Consider the following 20,236-nt stretch of genomic DNA (forward strand, 5'->3'; position numbering starts at 1 on the left):
AGCAGCGCTCCCACCGTGACTCGGTAACTACAGTGAGAAGTAACTGGTATTATAAGAATCAGGCAGGATCCTCCCTTTATGCAAAAATTAAGTCACAATCAAATTGATTTTATGCAACCTTGAAAGGTTTATATTATGATTCAGTTGCCAAGTTAGATAATCTATCAAGAATCTTAGAAGCGTTTGCTTAATCTCAAAACCCCATGGTCTGGGAGCAAATTATTGTATAATCAATACATTTCATTTTAAAATCCTTCTCTCTAGCCTGCCCATCACACACCTCTCTAGGTCTTATTCTTGCAGAGAAGAGATTGAATGTGACCTGACAGGACCCCAGAGAGGTTCACAAATCAAAAGCAGTGGTGAAGATAAGTCAAATTCCTTGAGACTCATGATCTTAAGGGACAACTCATTTTTTTAAGTGCTGGAAGGGAACATTCATTGTTAAAAGCTGTAACAACTTATTGTATTTGTCGTGTAAGCAAATCCCCAGTAAAGACCAAGTACAAGAAACTCCTACCTACCCAGGATATCATCTTTTTCCTCCAAAGAAGCAGAATTCAGAGCATGAATCATGAATTTCAGACTAGCAGATACAATCTCAAGTATGGCACACTTATAGAAGTCTACAGTCCATACTCTGACAAAAGCTGAGATGCATTACTATGCATCAAGACCTGTAAGCCAACAGCCCTCTGCCAATTAGACATCTAGGAACCTTAGCATTAGAAGAGTTGATTTTAATTCCTCACCTTCATCACCCTCCACAAACTTGAGACCTGTGAACTCCACCTAAAGACCACAAGCTGGAAGAAAGGACTGCCAGAGAGCAGTAGTTAGTTTCACAAACACTCTCCTTTCAGTGAATCAAAATATTTGGATAATAGCCAAAAATCTCTTCCACAAACTACCACACAATTAATACATTCTCAAACAGGAAAAGCACACACAATTAGACAGAATCCACCGTTCACCAAGCAATCTCCTATTGCCCCCTCATCCTCAAATTTTGTTTTAAATCTAAAGCCCCCTGCAAGGCTACTTGTGCAAATCACTAGGAACTAGGTTTGCATTTATCGATTCAAGAAAGTATTTGAAACAGGAGATGCTGAGGTCTGAGGCACTAACTTTCAACCACATGACTGAGTATAAAAGAACACCTTAAGAGATACTAGGCAAAAAAAAAAAATGCCGCAAGACATGGAAGGAAATGAGTACCCAAAAATTTTGCTTGAGAACAACATAAGGGTCAAACAATGATTTGCCAACAACAACGCAAATGAATCTTCAAGGTTATTGTTGCAGAGAAACATTCACAGAGAGGCCATTCCTCACCCTATAGGTAGCCTTTCTCATTGTGGAAGATGTAACAAACCTTGCTCCAGAAGCAGCTTATTTTTAATAGCTTTACATCCAGTACTCTTGTACAGAATATATTCAGACTTTGAGAACTTAGACTTTTGAGTTTTTAATAGCAGACAACTATTGTACAATGTACAGTTACCTCTGCTACTCACTCATCCATCACCACAGGTTCACAAGTGCATAAATACTGCTAAGAAACTACAGTTCAGAACCATACACAGGAGAAGTGTTTCTCCTAGCCTTTGAAGGCTAATAATCTGTTATGAAAAGTAATTAGTTATGGTTTCACTAACCACAGAAGTAGAAAAGAATTTCTAAGTTTAAAAACTTAGAAAACATAAATGTGTGAATCAAAAAGGTAAAAACTTGCTGTTGTCTTGACTTGCTACTGTTGTCTCTAGTAATAGCTAGACAGTCTTATTCTACCAAGCTATTGTCATCTGCTTATTCTGGAATTAACTCTAAACAGCAAACAAGTTTCTCCAACATGATTTGTTGCAAATTGCATCCTTATTATTTCTGACAGAACATGCTATTAACTTGGAGGACATACTGTCATGTAGCGTTATAACCAAATCCTGCTACATTTTCTTTAAAAACTTTTCAAGGTCTTCTTTATCTCTTAAGACCTTGTTCTGACAGACAAAACCATTCTCCCTTCCCCAATCCCACTCCATCATTCTTTCCTTTAAATCCTCCTACTGGCTTCTACCTTCTTGTTCTTGACTTCAAGGCAAGCATACACAGCCCCATTATATACTTTAGATAACCTCTAGACCAGTGAGTAAATGAAGTCAGCTGCTGCATCATCATCTTTTGCCTTTCTTTGTAAGCTTCTGCTTTTCTCACATGCAGGCTGAACAGCTTTTTTGAGACAAACCACATTCATACCAAGATTCCACTATTTCTCTCAAAACATCCAAGGATCATCAGTTGTGTTCTTCTTTAGAATAAGCATTAGAATTTGAAGTCGCATTCCCTCATTCCCCTGTTCTGCAGGCTTCTTAGTAAAACTTAAATTTGACCAACTAATTCATTTCCATTTATTTTGAACTAGAACACTCATGTCTTTCATGGCAGATTTTACATAGCCCAGATAATTTTCCCTAAAATACAAACTACATTTGAATAAAGGAGACCTCTACAATCACTCATATTCCAGAAGCAATGAAAACATGGCACCAACAAGCTTGCCAAGAATTACTTTACTACCCCACTTGATCTTGTTTTTCATCCAGGCCACATGAAGAAAGGGGGCTTGTATAACATTTCTCAGAAGTGAGATTTTGAGAGGACCAGGCTGTTAAATATTTTTGAAAGAAATTAAGATTCAAGTACATATTAGGAAGTCAAGAGACAAGAAACGGAACCACACCATTTGCCATATTTTTGCCCTTTCTTTCATCTCTTCATCTTTTGAGAGTCAGTCTGCAGTTGGATTACACATCACTAACAATTGCTCTACCTTTTTCTCTACGTACACCTACTTTGAAGTTTTGGGGGGTTACAAAGACTTAACTATGTGTGGCTGCTGCTGTTCATTCACAGGTATTTTTGGATTTAGACCCAATTCTTGTTGGACAGGCATCTTTTACGATTGCCATACTTGCAGTAGACAGCTGCCAAGAGGCAAGTGCTGAGGAAACAGAATCTTCTTCTCACATTTGTATCAGGGCTGGCATACACATACTTGGCAGGAATAACATGTGAATGCTTACTGTAAATTGAGGAAAGCCCGTCTATTGCTGTCACATGTACCTCCCTGAGCCTGAAATCACTCATAGATTAATGAGCCCTCTACCCTCATTTACTATAGCTGCTTTAAAACCCTGAAAAAATAGAAAGTCAAAAATAGATCTTTCTCCAACAAAATACCAGGACTTCCTTAACATCTTTTCAAGCCTTCTAAAGCAATTAATGGGAACAACTGCTTGGACACCTTTTTAGTATGAAAATCTGAGGAAAACTCCTATGTGCTTAAAACTCACTTATTCTTCCAACCCTCAAAAATTCTAGGTAGTCTTAGGTCTCAAAATTAGGTTTTCACATTTTAACAGGCATTTGTTTTCACATCAGGTTGACTGTCTCTACTTGAACCTTCAGTGACATATTAAACAGAAAGTATCAGTCATTCCTGTGGCAAGCTGCTAATGTCACATTTAAGAATGCTGAGAGAAAAAATACCCCACCCAATCCCAGATACTGAGTCTCCTTTTTCAAGAAAAAAATTATCATATTCCCAACAACCTAAGAAGCATCAGTTTCCCTGACAAAAGCAAGACATCTGAAAATAGACATCTTCCAGGCTAATGGAAAGATTTTAACATAAATAGCTCCAATATCAACAGATCTACCCTTAGTAAATTCAATAGACAGTATATGCAGCTCAGTCATTGCTCGTCATGGAAAGGACCTAAAATTACTCTACAAAAGGCCTAACATTTAAGATACATTTTTAAAAAGGAAACCATATATAAGCCTAGAGCAATATTAACTTCTGAAGTGACAGTAATTCATGCATTTATGTCCTCTGAGGGATTACAACATCAAATTTTACTTGTTTTTAGTGCTTATAATGTAAGTACATCCTACAACTTACTGTGTTGAATTACTTAAGTATTCTGTGATTTATTTTTTTCTCCAAAGAAATCGGTCTTTAAACAGATAAATTAGTGAGGTACAAAATGCAACACAGAGATTAGCAGCTGAAAGTCTTACAAAACAGTGAGTAAGCTTTGTCACCTTTCACTCAATTATTTCTATTTTAAAGATGTTCTGGAATATAAAATATATTCTCTTAAAATATTAAAGAATGCATTCCCTATCACTTGGTACCCTGTACTGTTCTCATACTGTAAGACACGTTTGAAAGAGAGACCATTTTCTTTCTACCCCCAACTAAGATAGTCAAACAGGAGATGTTTTTACTAATTGTTTATAAACATAGCCAAACACCTACAAGTATTCCTTTAATCACATGCCTACATTCTGTCCATTAGGACTACTAATTAAACTATTAATTGCAATTTAGTTAGTGAACCAGGAAAATTTTCCTCATTTATCTAAATACAGACCAAACTTGATTCTGACTGATGGAAAGGTTGAGCTTCTAAACTAACCCCAAAGAATCAGAAAATATAGCATATATTTGGAAAATAAAATTAATCATTGCTGTTCAAGTAATAACGACATCTCAAATAAAGACACAGATACTAAGGTCACATTTAGAAATGTTTTTCTTGTAGAGGAATTTGGAGCTACTAAGATTCAGTTTTTTGCTGCCTTTTGGGACCAAGACAATGGATAAAATTTTTTTGAAGTTCTCTTCCTTTCACATAGTGAGGTACACAGAGAATGTCACATGATAAAAATTTTATCAAAACTACTACTAAATCAAAGTTACATATGGTTGGCATTTATTTCTAAAAATATCTGATTGATTTAGGTACCTCACTTCCAGGCACGAGAAAAATTCTAGTCCAGGTTCCCAACTGTTAAATATAACAGCAAATGTATAAGAAGTGTCCTTAGCTTGAAAAGTTATACAATGAAAAAAAGTCCAATTTCCAGCAGCAAATATGCATTGTAATTTTAACAATAAGTACTATCAAGAGACTTTAGGCACAGTAGTGAATATCTTCTGGCAAATGCATGTGTGCTTCCCCTGTTAATCAGGGATCTATTTCTATTCTATCAAAGCCACCTTAGCTACACAAACATGCTTCTTTTAAGGTGTCATACTCCTTTTCTGAATTTCCACAAAACAACTGCAGAATAGCTGCATACAGAACAGAACTCCTCTTCAGTTTTAGGAATCACAAAGCAAGTATTGCCGCTACGTGTCTTTATTTTTCTTTAACAAAATACACAAAGGCACAAAATTCACTTATCTTGTCATTATTGTACAGGTATAAATAGTGCTTTGTATTCAAGTACAATCAAGTGCAGAGACTTTCTATATTTCATGTAAACACAAAACAATTTTGTATGTACATGCCTTTGGTTCATCTGCAATGCAAATACCAAAGGAGATGCCATTTGTCTGAGTGCCATTTAACTGAATTCTGTCAAGAAGTTAATCAAGGAATAACATTAACACTACTGTAATGACACTTCCATATGCTTAAGTCAAATGTCGGATGACACTTTAGCTTGTAAACATGTGTATTTAAAACATACTCAACTCACTTTAACAGGGAAGCATTAAGTTCACTAATCCGAACTTTTCAGGTCAGCTGCTGCCAGTAGTTGCTCTCTATGTGTGGCAGCTAAAGAGATGTCAAATTATAGGTCATCCTTAGCAAAGCTTATACTTTTAAGTTTTTAAATATGCAAACTGAATGATGACACATGCTTAACTTACAATACCCACTTTTACACATAGCTTTGACATACTGTGGCAGTTGAGGCAGTTGAAGCTCAAGCAAGATTTTTAAGTTGTACCATTAGAAAAAGCTCACCTGAAGAGTAACAACAGGCATGAACAAAGCTAAAAACTAGCTACAGAAGGCACTTGAAGTACTTTATTCTGCTTGCATTAAAGATTCTTCACTTTGTTCAGCTGAAATAGACTCCGAAATAGAATCTTCAGTTGTTGAAATGTTTTCTGCTTCTTTTTCGACTTCTTCCACTAGCTTATCATCTAGCTGCTCAGGACCTGGTGCTTTATCACCCATCTCACTTGTCTCTGTGATCTGGGCCACGTCTTCAGATACTGTGAAGAAGAAGGAAAAAAAAAAAAAGATGAAATAATCATTTCCAGAAATGAAGAGGTAGCTAATATTCTTAAAAAGCAAACAAAACAACAGAACAACATTTTGCAATCTCACACAGGTTCTGGTTAGTCACTCCATTAAGTTCTCAACTGCTAAAAACTATTTCATTTTTTTAAGAAGAGGATCACAAGCAAAACCTGCAAAATTTAAGAAAAAAGAAAACACTATAGGAAAGAGTTCAGATCTCCACTATGAAAATATTATGTATTATTTGTAATCACTAAGCATAAGCACTGAGAAACTGAACTCTAACTGTTGCACTAAATAACACAAAGGTACTATAGAATGATACCATTGATAGTTTATTTATTGACTAGCATTAGTCAATACTACACAAGTAGTGTCTTTGTGAAGACAAACAGTTTACAACAGTGTTGCAAAGGTACAGCTCAAAAATGTTAACCTTATCATACGTTTGTAATTTCGTATTTATCAAAACCTGTTGGGTGTCAAAGTAAATCAAAATGCTTCAGATTGATATTCACAAAATTCAAGCAGGGCTGAAACTTTTAGCACCATTGCTCTGGCTCCTCGTGTCAACTGACAAAAGCAACTGCTGCACACCCTGCAACTGCTGGTCCAATAAAACTGTTAGAACTGCTCTCTGTCACCAAGAGCTCAAGACTCAATACATTTCTCCTCATCTAGATAGTTCCAGACTCAATTTTAGACTGCTCAGTGCAGCCCAGCTTCTCCATTTCTTCCTCTGACTTGATCTTCCATCTTAAGTCTACAGCCAGCTTACCATCTGATTCAGCTTCCTTCCCCGCTTTCTTCATTACAGGCTGCTCAACACCTGCCCTGGCTTCTTGTTCCAAAATTTCTCTGGAGCCATCTGTCAGATGGTCAATCCTCATATTTCTGCCCAAACAAATTAATGTTCTAGTTCCTTTCCAGACTATCCCACTCCCCCTTCCTGCTCTTCAATTTCCATCTTGATCCCACCCCAGCCTGTGCTCAATCTTTAACTCCCTGCTGACAGTTTTCTGTCTCATCTCTGCATTTTTTCTTCAGTCTCAAATTCTATGAATAAGTTTGTGCCTTTTCCTGCTACAACCGCTCCACACTTGAGTTTCCTTCCTCCTTTATTGCTGCTGTTCAGGCTCAAGCCAAAGTATAGGATGTGAGGAAAAGAACTCCACACCCTCTCAACTCATGTGTAGCATAGCCCAACAGTCACTTGTTTACAAAGTTTCAGTCCTGCAGTCCTCAACTGAATGATGTTTAGTACTCTGCAAAAGTGACACATTCTTAGTCCAACTGAGGTAAAAAGTCTGTTGATGCAGTCTCATCAGCCCCAGGGACAGCCCGCCACTAGTAGAAGCAAGCACAAGCTTCTAACGAAAAGGAGAAAAACCTGACCAAGTGCATGTTCTAACTATCTATATTCAAAGGAGCAGGAGAAGGATGCTGCTTTCATTTATATATTCTATTAAAAATATAGAGACACTACTTCTGAAAGAAAACTGTCAGATATGACTTTTCCCTTCACTTTGTGATTAAACTTAGTTAAACTCTTTAAACACTCCAGAATATACAGTTAAAATAAACCCAATTACAAGGAAAATTTTGGTCTAATAATTAAGTCTGAAAGAGTTATAACTAAAGAGCAGGTCATTTAAATTAGAAGTCAGGGCACTCATAGTAAGGGGTGCTACTAACTAACTAGAAACATGACTAACCTTTATTAAATGTGTATACAGTGATTCCATCTTAAATACACCAATTGATGGAAAGCTTGCTTAAGGTCGATTTGATCTCAGTATTCATGATTTAAGTTATTGTAAGAGCAGTAGCTACAAAGAAAAAACTCCAATGGTAAACTTAAAGACAGCAAAAGAAAATTAGTGCCCTTGATGATTAATACTTAATCCATGATTTAACTGAAGAATATAGTTACACAGACACTCTCTCAACAGCAAACAGCCCTGCGCTGGCCTGAGGCAAATTTAAGGGCTGTATCAATGCAACTTCAAAAAACCTGCTCCCGGCTATAGCAGTTTCTGCCCTGCCCCAACACTCCTGCAAAATGCTCAGTACTTTGAAAGTGTATGTACTTCATGTTGTAAATAGTCAGCTACCCCTCTTCTTGTTGCAGAGAATATTTCACTGCATATCCAAAGAAATCACAATACTGCATCACCACTAAATGAACTAGATTATATCTGTTATACAGGAATTCACAGAAAAAATCATATAGAATAATTACACTAAAATACAGCTACTTTACTTGTACTTCGTGTAGAAAAAACCGACAACCTTAGCACCAAGAATATCTGAAGGACATTAGACTTGACACCATTTTCAAGACCTTTGGGACAAGTTTTCTTCATTACCACAGCTCTCCATTAGGACAGACTGTCACACAGTGTCCAGTATCTTTCAGAAGCATGTGCTTCACAGTCGTTTGTGTTCACGGTTTTGATATAACAGAAAGCTATTTTGAACCCTTTGAAAAAGAAGCCCTGTAACGGTACAACATTTGATTCTCTGTACCATTTACATCCTACCAAAAAGGCAAGCTATGCTATTCAGCAAAATCGAACTGTGGTAAACTGGAAGCATAATACATTTTTAAACCAAAAGAACTTATTTAAAAGTCGTTAAGGTGAGCTGCTCCATATCTGCTTGAGAAACCACTGAATTCTAGCCATATTAGCTGAACTAAGGAAAGAACACAGCAGAAAGAAATTCACATCTGAAAAGAAACAACGGCTTACAAAAAACAGCTCATGCTGTTCTATGAAAGCAGAAAATGTTTGGTAAAAAGGCAAGCCAAATCCACCAAACCTCTGGAACAGAAAATGCCTCCAAGTCCAGTTTCGGGTTTGGGGTTTTTTGTTTGTTTTTTTTTAAACAAAAACACAAAAAAAAACCCAAACAACAACAACCCACCAACACACACAAAACTCAGACCGTTCTGACCAGAACAAATACTCAATCTTACTTCTTAATCCTTTGTCCTCAATGAGTTTTAATCCTAAAGTTTCTGCTCAATCTACAATGCTTGCCCAAAGCCAAGCTCTGCTTTTGGTAGAACTTGTAAATAAGTGTGCACTTGAAGAAACGCTATTTCTGGAGGACAGCATTACTGAGAACCCTTCTGTTGAACAAACCAAGTTTTTGCACCTGCCTTTTAAATTAAAGTTCTTTCAAACACACTAGCAGTTGCTGTATTCCAAGAATCCTTAAAAGTGACATAACATTAAATAATCAGAAAATATTTTGTCAAGATGGTCAAGGAATTCCATAAAAATCTGGAGACAAGACAGAAGGCTGCCTCCATAACATGTCGACCACTGTGGTGAAACCTGAAGTTCAAAGGCATCTAATGAAGACTTCTGAATATCAGGTAAATGCTAAACCTGAATCAAGAATACAGTGTAACAGTACCAAATATAGTCAAGGAAAAATTAATGAAAAGGATAAAAGTGGTTCCTGTTGGCTTTTTCAATATGATCCAAACATTAATACTTCTAAGAGAAGTACATAGGAGAACAGCCTAGCCTGTGATTAAAAGAATTCAAGACTGAGCCATTTAAGACAAACGTAAGATGTATATTGCTTCATTCTGGTACTAAAATTTCCCATTATTCCGCTGAACAGAGAAGCATAATGTTTGTGCCAGTAACCTGCACCAGATTGACAGCTGATGACTCCGTATTTCCAGAGGATTTAAAAAATCCAAGGTTCAGTGCCAACAGCACTCCCCATAACCACTCTTCAGATTTCTTATCCACAGGAGTTGCACGTAACATGCTTGTCACTGAACGAGCACACAACAGAAGAGATTGAGCTGCATGCTCTACTCCTTAGTAAAGCAGCTGATTGGTAAAAAAGATTGATAGCTCTTATGCATCACATTAGCTTGTAGCTTCTTCAAGCTATACAGCTATGGTTTAAACGAGTTACAGACAAGAGTTGGACCTTCCCTGCTGTCAGCGCTCTGGTGAAGTTGGCTTCCTGATGTTAATGTTTGCTTACATCTCCAAGTGAAGACATTCTCTTTTTGCTATGGCAGCAGCTTTATTACTGTAGTGAACAAAGGTCTTTCCCAGAGCTATACATCAATGGTAGCTTCATATCTTAAACTTAACATCAACGAATATGTGCATTTATTAATAAAGCCCAACTGCTTGTAAGCAGTTATGTTTCAAACCACGGTTCTGATGGAAAAAGTGATTTACTAAAAATTCTATTTTCTCATTCGTAAGAGATTACTTTGCAGCAAGTCATAGGCAATGAATGCACAGTGACAAATTGATGGGGTAGCACTGGCCTCTTCTACACCAAAAAGATATTTCTCTAATATTGGTAAAATATTAACATATATTCTATTTCTGACTGCTTACTAATTATCAAAACAGAATGGTTTACATCATCTTGGAGATGAAATATTCATAAAAGATCAGATATGTAAAAGCTAGATAAAACCAAAAGTCAGTATACCAGTTACCTATTTCTTATGTCTCTTCTGAAAAATTTCACCATACACCTCCTAGCAGGAAAAGAGAACTGGAGAACGAACCCCACAGCAGCTTCCTTTATCCTATATTTTTCCTGAAATACTTGACAAAATCCTGCTTCCAAAAAAGTTGTTTTACAGAATTTTCATTCCTGCATCTCAAGTTCCTAATGAAAATTTCATAGTAATTCCTAAGGTTTTACTTTTTTTTTTTTACAACATCTATAAACTGATTCAGCAGCTCAGACCCATTAAAGTCATAGCTTGATACACATTTCCTTCAATGATAATACTAGCCTAATTAGTGCCCCTCTCTCCCAAAACCTCTAGGAACCTGCAGTTATGGATAATACTCAGAAGCCCTCAAGGCACACACCTCCAAGAGCCGAATATCTGTCTTTAAGGGCTTCTCCATTTGATTCACAGAGAATTTTGAAGACCTCAGTAACAAATTAAGTCTTTTCTGTAAGAATCATCTAACTTTAAAAGTCTCCAAGAAGCTACTAACCTACCCTCCACTCACAGAAGAGATGATTAAATCATTTGAGGAAAAAGATGCCATTTGCATCATCTTAGCTTCATGTATCTGATTTCAGTCCCACTTTCATGCTAGTAATAGTACTTTTAATGAAGTAAGAGCACACTATAGCACAAGAAAAGAAACCAACCAAGTTTTCCCTTGCATCCGCCTCAGACCATACCCAGAAATGGCTACGGTTCGATACAACTTCCCTACTGGTCTCACACAGACTTGTCGTGATAGAAAGGAAAGGCCAATGCCACTTCGTACTCCCTGTATAGATAACCAAGCTGACACATTCTTGCTGTTATCCTCTGACAGTTTCCCACAGTTTGTGTGTTTCTAGCCTGAATCTCAGGGCTGTACACTATTCAATAGCTTGTCCCCATGATGCCTGTTTAAACTAATGTAAAATCCCATCAAGTACTCAACAGCACATCTAACTGGAGATTCTCTGGTCTGAAATTATAATTTGTGAAGTCTTTTAAAACACTGCATCTTCCTGTTGGCTGTACACCAGATGCCTACTGTATCTGCAGACTATAAAAGGTCTCAAAAGGAACTATGCTAAATTAAAATTGACAATTTGTCTTTGAACTCCCTGAAATTAAACAAGGCAGTTTTACTAGATTTTCCTGCCCTGAGGAAAAGAGCAAAAGGAACAAAGGCAGAAATTCCAACACACCTCAATCAAATGACCTGCTAACATAGTGAAAGTTAATCACTTTGGGATATATTCCCTTCTTAACTATTTCCGTAACTTACAGCACTGTTTTCTATTTGTTTACCAGAAACATTAGAGTGAAAAATTTTGTTTTGCCATCATTTGCATGAGACATATTGCCACATATGAAGACAGGGTATAGGAGAGAAGATGATGGTATCAATAAGCTAAGCTAGAAGCTGAGATAATAAGAATTGAAAAAAAATACATAAACTGCACCCACTATCAAGTCAGAATAAATAGAACAGACTATTTCAGTTGGAAGGGAACAACAATAATCATCTAGTCCAACTGCTGGACCAAAAGTTAAAGCCTGTTATTAGGGGCATTGTCCAAATGCCTCTTAAACACTGACAAGCTTTGACCACCTCACTAGGAAGCTTGTTCCAGTGGACGAGTTCTTCAGTTCTTATTCTTAAAAAAAATCCCTCATCTCAGATTGCTAGATGACAGGGGGATTTCAAACATTAAAAAAAAGCAGATTTCATGAGATTAGCCCATACCTTCTGTCTGATGAGGCTCCTGGGGTTCCCTCTCTCTAGGTTCTGGAGGCTCAGTTTCACATTTCAACTCTGTAGATTTTTTTTTTTCAAAACTGAAGTCTGGAAGTCGTGGAGCCTGAGGTCTAGTTTTTCTTGCAGGATTCAGGAAAAAGCAGTAGGCACACCTAAATGCTACACAAAAGCACATCAAATAAGTAGCCTCACTAATCAATTTCACATTTCACCTTAATTCCTACACTCAATTTTAACTGTCCAAAATACTAAACCCAGAGAATTACCTAAGTGACTATCAGCATCTGAGAGTACCTCCATCAAATTTACACAACCTGTTCTATATAGCTCTATTTTTAATTTCAGCATACATTTGCATCTTAAAAACCTGTTTACTTTCAGCTTTCCTGTACTTTTGAGTACTGTCCACCGCTGTGAAAGATTTAACCACAATGAACAAATTAATGCAATTCAGTACCACCAGATGTTCACACATGGTATTCCTCTATTCTTTCCTACAAAATAATTAAGTGGGCAGATTTTTTTTTTCTTTCCTTAAGATGGCACTCTCCTCACTCTTTCAGTAAGAAAATACTACAGATTCTGCAAGGTGTGCCTCCCTCTACTTTTTGAGGAGCATTCTGCTCCAGTGGTGCTTAAGAAAAGGCAATTCTGTTCAGTAGAAGTACTGGATACCACTTAATAGTTACATGTATATTCCTCCCTCCACAAGACAAGGGGGGAAGTAACAATTTCTTGCACATTTGACTTGTGAACTCACTTGAGCTAAGATGACATATAGACTATATTTCTTTGGTTCTGTAGGAAATGTTCAGCTTATTCTTTACAGTGCTGTATATTTACTCATAAAATTAAGTGAAACAAAATGAAATAGAAGATTTATCTAGGATTCTCTCATTTCTTAAGCATCAGGCTTACACTTGTGGTAGAAAGGAAGAAAATAAAACATCTGTGTTCAATAAACAGCTGTGTCTGTCTTCAGTTATTGTCAGCCATAAATTCACATATAGCCCCCTAGGGCTTGTTCCCACTCCTTTTCTGATACCTCCCCAAGATCTTCTTGCCAAAGCAAAATTTTGTTTAAGTTCTGGTAAAAGAGGCACACTTTAGTGTCAGATAGTTTCTCAACATAAAACCCTTCTGAGAATAATTCATACCCAGGAGCAATTCTCAGGGATGTATTGGAAGAGCCTTATTTCTACTGAATAGTTTCCTATGCATAAAATTCTTGGCCTGAAGGTTGCAATAAAGTACTTCTAAGTCTTGAAGTGAATCTTAAGATACAAAATAATAAGTTACTATAAAACTGTTCCTGTACGAAGTGGCATTTCATAGTGTCAGCTAAGTACTTAACTGCAACCAAAATTAAGTATGATGCATATTAGTTATGAAACATAAGCGAACTCAGAATCTGCCACAGATTAGCTCTTACCTACGTATTCAAACTCCTCCTTCAGAGCCATACCATTGTGAGAAAAACATTGCTGACATATAAGGGCGTACCTAGAAATCATGAATAATATATAATTACATACCTTTAAGTAATAACACACTGAAGTGAGATGCCTTTTACCTTAGATATTGACTAATAGCTTAAATATTTACTCTTACGATTTCCACAGTGAAATTATCCTTTAAAATGAACTAAATCTATACATTAAATAACAGTTTATAGTGTTATTTTAAAAACAGTGACATATTCTTAGCTATTCTACAATTATTCTACAATTTAAACTTCATGGTTCAATATATTAATATCATCGTCAGAATAACATCCAAATTAATTTATATTTCATTAGAATACAGTCAATATGAAAAGTGACCATGGTTAACATGTAAGTCCTGATATGTTTGGACAGTTCTGAAGGCAAGGTAATAAAGCTGAGGTGCTAAGATAATCAAATTTACCTTTTTTTAGTTCAAAACATAATTCATTCACCTGCTTGAGCAGGCAGATAGATCTTCATATCACATGGCTAACACCTCCCAAAGCAGAGGTTAATTTTGTCAAAATCCTACCATTTTTTTCTATACAGAGATTCCAGATGAAGCACTGAGAAAAGTCCTCTTCATTACCAAAATTTCGGACAAATTAATTTGGAATTCTTTTAATCTTGACATGTCTGGCTTAAATAAAAAAGGTTAAGAAAATTCCTATCTCTTTAAGTGTTTAGGCATTTCCTTCAGCAACATTTTACCTGTTCTGAGGACCATCACCAACCAAATATTCAATAACTCTATCCACAACCCCTCTTTCTCGAGGAAGAATAGGCCTTGCTAAAGGAGGGCCTGGAGGATGAAGACCTAGAAAGACATGAACTATGTCAAAATCATTTTCAACTACATTATTACATATAATATGTCACTATGCATGCTAATGTAATAAAATAATTACACCTACTTAATATACACGGCCATATTTTTTAGTTCACTAGGAAAGGTGTAAGATTAAGCCCACAATAGATGAAAGTTTCTCTTTTGCTCCTTTAGTTTACAATCTTATTAAACCACTCCACTTTTACATCTTGTGTATGTAATTAAATGTACAATTTCTAAAGAACTTAGGGCATCAATAGTATTTAATGATTGCTTAAAAAGCCTCCATTTGCAAGTAAAGAAAAACTCCTTATTTGACTTTTTTTTATATGCTCTTAACTATGCATATTCAATGCTTCAAGTTTATAGCAATAAATCTAGTAAAATCAATTACAACAGCAGAAGAACTAAAGATGTTACCAAAGAAGCATCCACTGATTTCTGTGTAATTACTATACCACATAAGTACACCCTCAATGTGCATTTAGTCTACATATTAAACCTGTTTAGCTACTCAGCATTTTGGTAAACCCATATTTAACGGAAAGTTGGGTACTTGCAGATTTATGCTTAGTCAAAGAAGCCAGAAGGCCACTAGTAAGGTATCATTTTTCATACCCCATGTGTTTAATAAACTACCATGAAAATAAAACTTCACTAAGAACAGGTAACAACAACAGTTCTTACTGCCTTTTTCACATTTGTTTACATATGGCAGTTAAAGTAGACCAGTGGCACATACCTGTCTTTCCACAGTTTTAAAACACATATTCTATTGTACGAGACCACTGCAAGCTGCCAATTTCCATACATGCAGCTTTGAGTTATGTCTACCTTCCTTTCAAGTCTTAAAACAGAAGACACTAGGCATAACAAGCAAAATACAATTCGGTTAAGAAACTAAGTCTAAATCATGCAGATCTGACCATCCAAATAACTAAGTATCTGGAACTTCTTCCCATGTCCACGCTCCTGGCTAAGAGACATTTTACACAAGCACAGGAGGTATTAAGTTACAGTACTTTCAACAGATACCAGACATACAGTCTTGAAAGCGAGATAATTAAGTGAGCACTTGGGGGGTAGGGGGAATGACTTAAAACATATTTCCTTAAAACCTTTATGAATTACATTCAAAGGCCACAAAAATCAACGTTTGAGTAGAACAAGGCAGTCCTTTCAGAACTCTAAAACTGGGACAAAATGGTCAGCTTCAAGACAGATGAAGACAAAATTATGAAACCTGACAGATAAGATTTGGTTTAACCCAATGACAAAATTACTTGTAACAATACAAAAGTCTTATTCAAGCTCAAGATAGTTAAGAAGGTTAGACAAAAAATTCAACTAATATTAGCAGGTTTGTACTGAGATGAGTATATGGTAATCTGAAGCCCTGAAAGAATTAAGTATATTTTATTTGTAGAAGTAAAACCCTCAAGGCACAAAAAGTGACCAGTGTTTTCTCTGGGAAGAGTTCTAGCTTGTAGTTATTCTCAATATACCCAGTAAAAGCAGATATATGAAACGCATAGCTTAAAAGAAAGGCTTTGGTGACCAGAGATTCAGCCTCTAATTCTCCTCTCAATTTGCTACGCTTCCAGTTATTTTTCTTGGGAAGATGTTTCACAAAATCCACCATAATGCCCAATAAACAAAGAAGCAGATAAAGGGCAAAACAAGCTAAACCCACTGCCTGAGGACCCAGAAAGGGTTTTTTAAAAAAATACAAATAAAGGACTACTAAGAGAGCAGAGTTTGTTAGCAAGTTGAACTAATTCAGAAGGACATTTAATTGAAAGATACTATGGAAAAAGCAGTGGAATTCAAGCTTCAAGACAAATTTGGCTTTCTTGCACAACACCAGGGCACAACACCAGGGCACAACACCAGGGCACAACACCAGGGCACAACACCAGGGCACGCAGTCATAGCTTCCAACACAACTGATACCTTTTTCCTAGGCATACACACAGAAGTGTGTATACTCTTCAGAAGAGTATACACAGGCAAAGACAATAAATACAGCAAGTCTTACTATTTCATAAGCCAGTCCAAGATGAGCTTTAAGTTTAAATAGGGCATGAAACCTAACTGCCAGAATTACCATCTGAAACCTTCTACATTTTAACCTTCACTGACCAGAGCAACAAAGGAAAGAGTAAAACATGGCAGAATGTGCTACCTCCATCCTCTACAGCGAATGTCAGAAACATTGCAGGAATCAATCATTTTCAACAGTGCTCTCTCAAGGTGCTGCACATAGAATGAGACTAATCTTGCCATTAAGACTGCTCTATTTCTAACAGCACAGCCTTTCAAAACACTCCTCATCAATACTGGATAATTGACCTAAATGGATTGTCCTAAATCTTTACAAGCACAATAAAATTTATCAGAAAATACTGACCTTTATAACTCTTCAATAAGCACAGAAAAGTTTTTAAAATAACCCTCATTTTCACAAGAGAACTGAATTCAGAAGGTATCAATTAAAAATCACATTCCCAAGTCACTCCCGTATTCTGTCAAAAAGCACAAACCCAGACAGAAAACCCTCACAGAATCAAGGCAGAGAAAATTCAATGCAATATAAACTGGACCTAATGCTTCACTTTATAGATTCTGAAAAAGCTGTCCAGGGAAGAGTTCAGGCAAAATGCATTTCCTACTGCTCACAAAAACCTGAAAGACCCAAAAACTTGCACTGCAAAAAAGTGAATGGACATCACGTGACATAGGTGTGAAGCAAAGATCTGGAAAACTGATACAATCTGCAATAAAATTAAAACTTTATAATAATTTTGAGAATACCTGACTAATACTCAAATGTATTTAGCTGTATATTCAGAAGCCCAAATTTTCACAATCACCAATATATTAAAAGTTTCTAGAAGTTAATAAAAAAGGAGAAAATTAAATAAAGTTGCCTAGAATGAAACATCACAACACACTCCAAGAACAGCTTCAATTACTTACTAATGACTCAAACCAACCATCTTAGTTCTCATGCTGTTATGGACACCAGTAATTAATATAAACATCAAAAGCAATCATTGTAGAAAGACTGGTCATTTCTGCAAAGCTTGGCAAACTCTCAACTACCTGCTGGTTATTAATTTTCAAACATATGGGAGCTCTGTGGTAATACACGTTAAATTGATTCTCCTCTACAAAATACAGTATAATGAAAATGAATTATTAATCTTCTCTAAAGTACAGATAATTAAGGCTATTCATATTTGTTGCAAGCCATGCATAAACTTAGCTGCAATTACTCTTACAGATACTGAACTTACATACTTTTCACCACAGCTACATGACTGAGATTTTATAAGCCTGGAAGGTTTGGGAAAATTGAAGACAAAAGAGGGCTTCCTGTTTAACATTAACAGACAACTGCAATGACTTCCAGCACTATGCACAACAAAATAACACATTTGGTCAAAATACAGGTTCTTAGTGGAATAAAAATTGTGCCTATTATCAGGAAAACATTAAATATTTTAATTAAGAGGCTTGGCAACTGTCCTTTCAAACAAGTCCATTAATTTTTTTCTTCCTTCTTCTAAACCATTTCTTCAGTAAAGGCTGATTTTCATCCAGCTTATTCATTGTGCCCCTAAGAATAAAACTATTATACAGCTGACATTATTTTACTATCTAGCCAGCTTCTTAAACAAGGGAGCATGCGATTTTAAAGCAGGTTTCAGTAAACATGGTTTGTAATCAAATGACCAATTACATGGTGCAAGGAGCTGTTTTCTGGTACTTCAAGATAATCAAGGCTTACTAATAACTTTCCTGTACAGTTCACTTCAGGGATAAAAATCAAACTTAGCAGTTAATACAGGTAAACAATTACTAATAAAAAAATAACACTTAATGGATTGCAGAGAAGCGGGAGATCACAGCTTTTCATGACAAGCCTGTTCCACTATGCTAAACAATAAAAACAGGCATTTTAACATTCAGCCGCCCAAGATCTTCCATTAAGAGATCAGGTGTTGATATATTTTGTATAGTCCTACTTTCAGACTGTACCATAGACATTAGTAAGCAAGGACATACAGTTTGTAAAAAGTAACTTAAAAATCAGGAACACAAGGCAGAGAAAAATATTATTGTTCACCATATAAAGAGCAAAGAACTGCTCTCCACATTACAGTGGTGCTCAGAATATTCAAGACAGTATTTCATCTCCTTTCTTGCCTTATGATCCAACTTGTCAGACATCCTGCAAATGAAAGGCCTGACACTAAACCATACTCAGTTTTACTACCCATGAGAGGAATGAGAACACCACCTCCCTGCCAAAGCTCTCAAATTTTGCCATCTCTCCTACGGAATTTAGTTCGTCTTCTGTTTAATAAAGTCCATTCCATCTGAATACCAAGTCAGAAATTAAGGGAAAAGCACTTTCAAGGTATGAAACCAAATTTTAAGGAGTACTTATTTCTACCAGATTTCAACCTTTTGCTAAACTTTTAACCCTTATACCAAAATAATAATGCAATTTTAGAAGACAACTTTTCTGGTGTATTTGGCATTTTACACTAATTTTAACACTTTAATCTATGAGTATAGATTGAATGACTACACCTCCTAGACTAAAAATTTAAATGTCAAGATGCATGTTAAAAAATATGTGCAGGGTTTAGTCAGAAACATGAATGTATTCTGAAAGTGTTCTCCTCTGTGCCTGATTTATATAAGCGTAGAGCTCTTCTAAACTAAGAACATAAAAAGGTATGCTATATTGTTGACTACAGAATACTGCAAAGTTTATTGCCGTTTAAACAAAGAAGCCATAACAGTTAAATGAGATCAGGCAATAGGTTTCAGCATCAAAAGGTGCCAGCCGTAAAGAGTTATGGCTAATTGAATATGGAACTCCTGCTTAATCAGATAACTGCTCTGCAATTTCCAAATGAAATGCCATTTCCATACTGTCTGAAAATGGCCTATTTTATTGGTAACCAGAGAAAACAATATAAACTGTAAACAACATTAAGTGCTCTGTTTACCCATTCCAGGCACTGAAGTAGCAGGAGATCCAGGGCGCCTTGGTAAAATATTTGACTGCAAGGATGGCGTAGCAGTTCTTTCTGGGGTTCCACTCAGAGCTGATGTGTCTCTTTGCAGATTAGGAGATGCTGGAAGTGATTTTGGAGAGCCTTGTTTAGGAGTTGCAGTCAGGGGCGTAGAAGCACTTCTTTGAGCTGTGGTCCTCTGACGAATTTCTGACAAGAACATGTGCATACTAAACTTAAAATCTAGCATTACAGGCAAGAGATTAGTAAAAGTACCTTAATATTGTTATTCCAATCAGCAAATTACAGAGTCAAACAAAACCAGAAAGGTCTGTAAATAAAGATCACCAGCTGCCCAGCAGAGCAGAATACTCTATTTTAATAGCAATAATCATTAACTGTTAAATACTTAGGGCAAAATTCTTCAGGAAGAAAATTAGCAGATACCTACCTTACAATTCTGTTCTTCGGGGCATTGGGGATATGAACAGCTAGATTCAAACTACAATGTACGGACAGAACT

General features: G+C 36.3%; 1 protein-coding gene across 1 annotated transcript; it reads right to left on the reverse strand.

Moving 5' to 3' along the window:
- Positions 1–5,888: 5,888 nt before the first annotated feature.
- KIAA1715 (KIAA1715 ortholog) lies at positions 5,889–19,942 on the reverse strand. Its single transcript, XM_010139795.1, has 5 exons — positions 19,708–19,942; positions 14,563–14,668; positions 13,797–13,867; positions 12,353–12,523; positions 5,889–6,079 (listed from the first exon to the last, which is right to left on the reverse strand). Exons 1-5 carry the CDS (start codon positions 19,940–19,942, stop codon positions 5,889–5,891), a joined length of 774 nt encoding a protein of 257 aa, XP_010138097.1.
- Positions 19,943–20,236: the final 294 nt, after the last annotated feature.

Source organism: Buceros rhinoceros, unplaced genomic scaffold (genome assembly GCF_000710305.1).
Source record: "Buceros rhinoceros silvestris isolate BGI_N320 unplaced genomic scaffold, ASM71030v1 scaffold14797, whole genome shotgun sequence".
In the NCBI taxonomy this organism is placed as follows: domain Eukaryota; kingdom Metazoa; phylum Chordata; class Aves; order Bucerotiformes; family Bucerotidae; genus Buceros; species Buceros rhinoceros.

Bases quoted from the DNA above. Each gene is read 5' to 3' on its own strand.
- KIAA1715 (XM_010139795.1), bottom strand. From the start codon at position 19,942: ATGCACATGTTCTTGTCAGAAATTCGTCAGAGGACCACAGCTCAAAGA. The intron at 14,669-19,707 runs GTAAACAGAGCA...ATGTCTTTCTAG, and splicing joins TACTTCAGTGCCTGGAATGG to GTCTTCATCCTCCAGGCCCT. The intron at 12,524-13,796 runs GTAAGAGCTAAT...GCTTTTGTGTAG, and splicing joins GGAGGAGTTTGAATACGTAG to CATTTAGGTGTGCCTACTGC.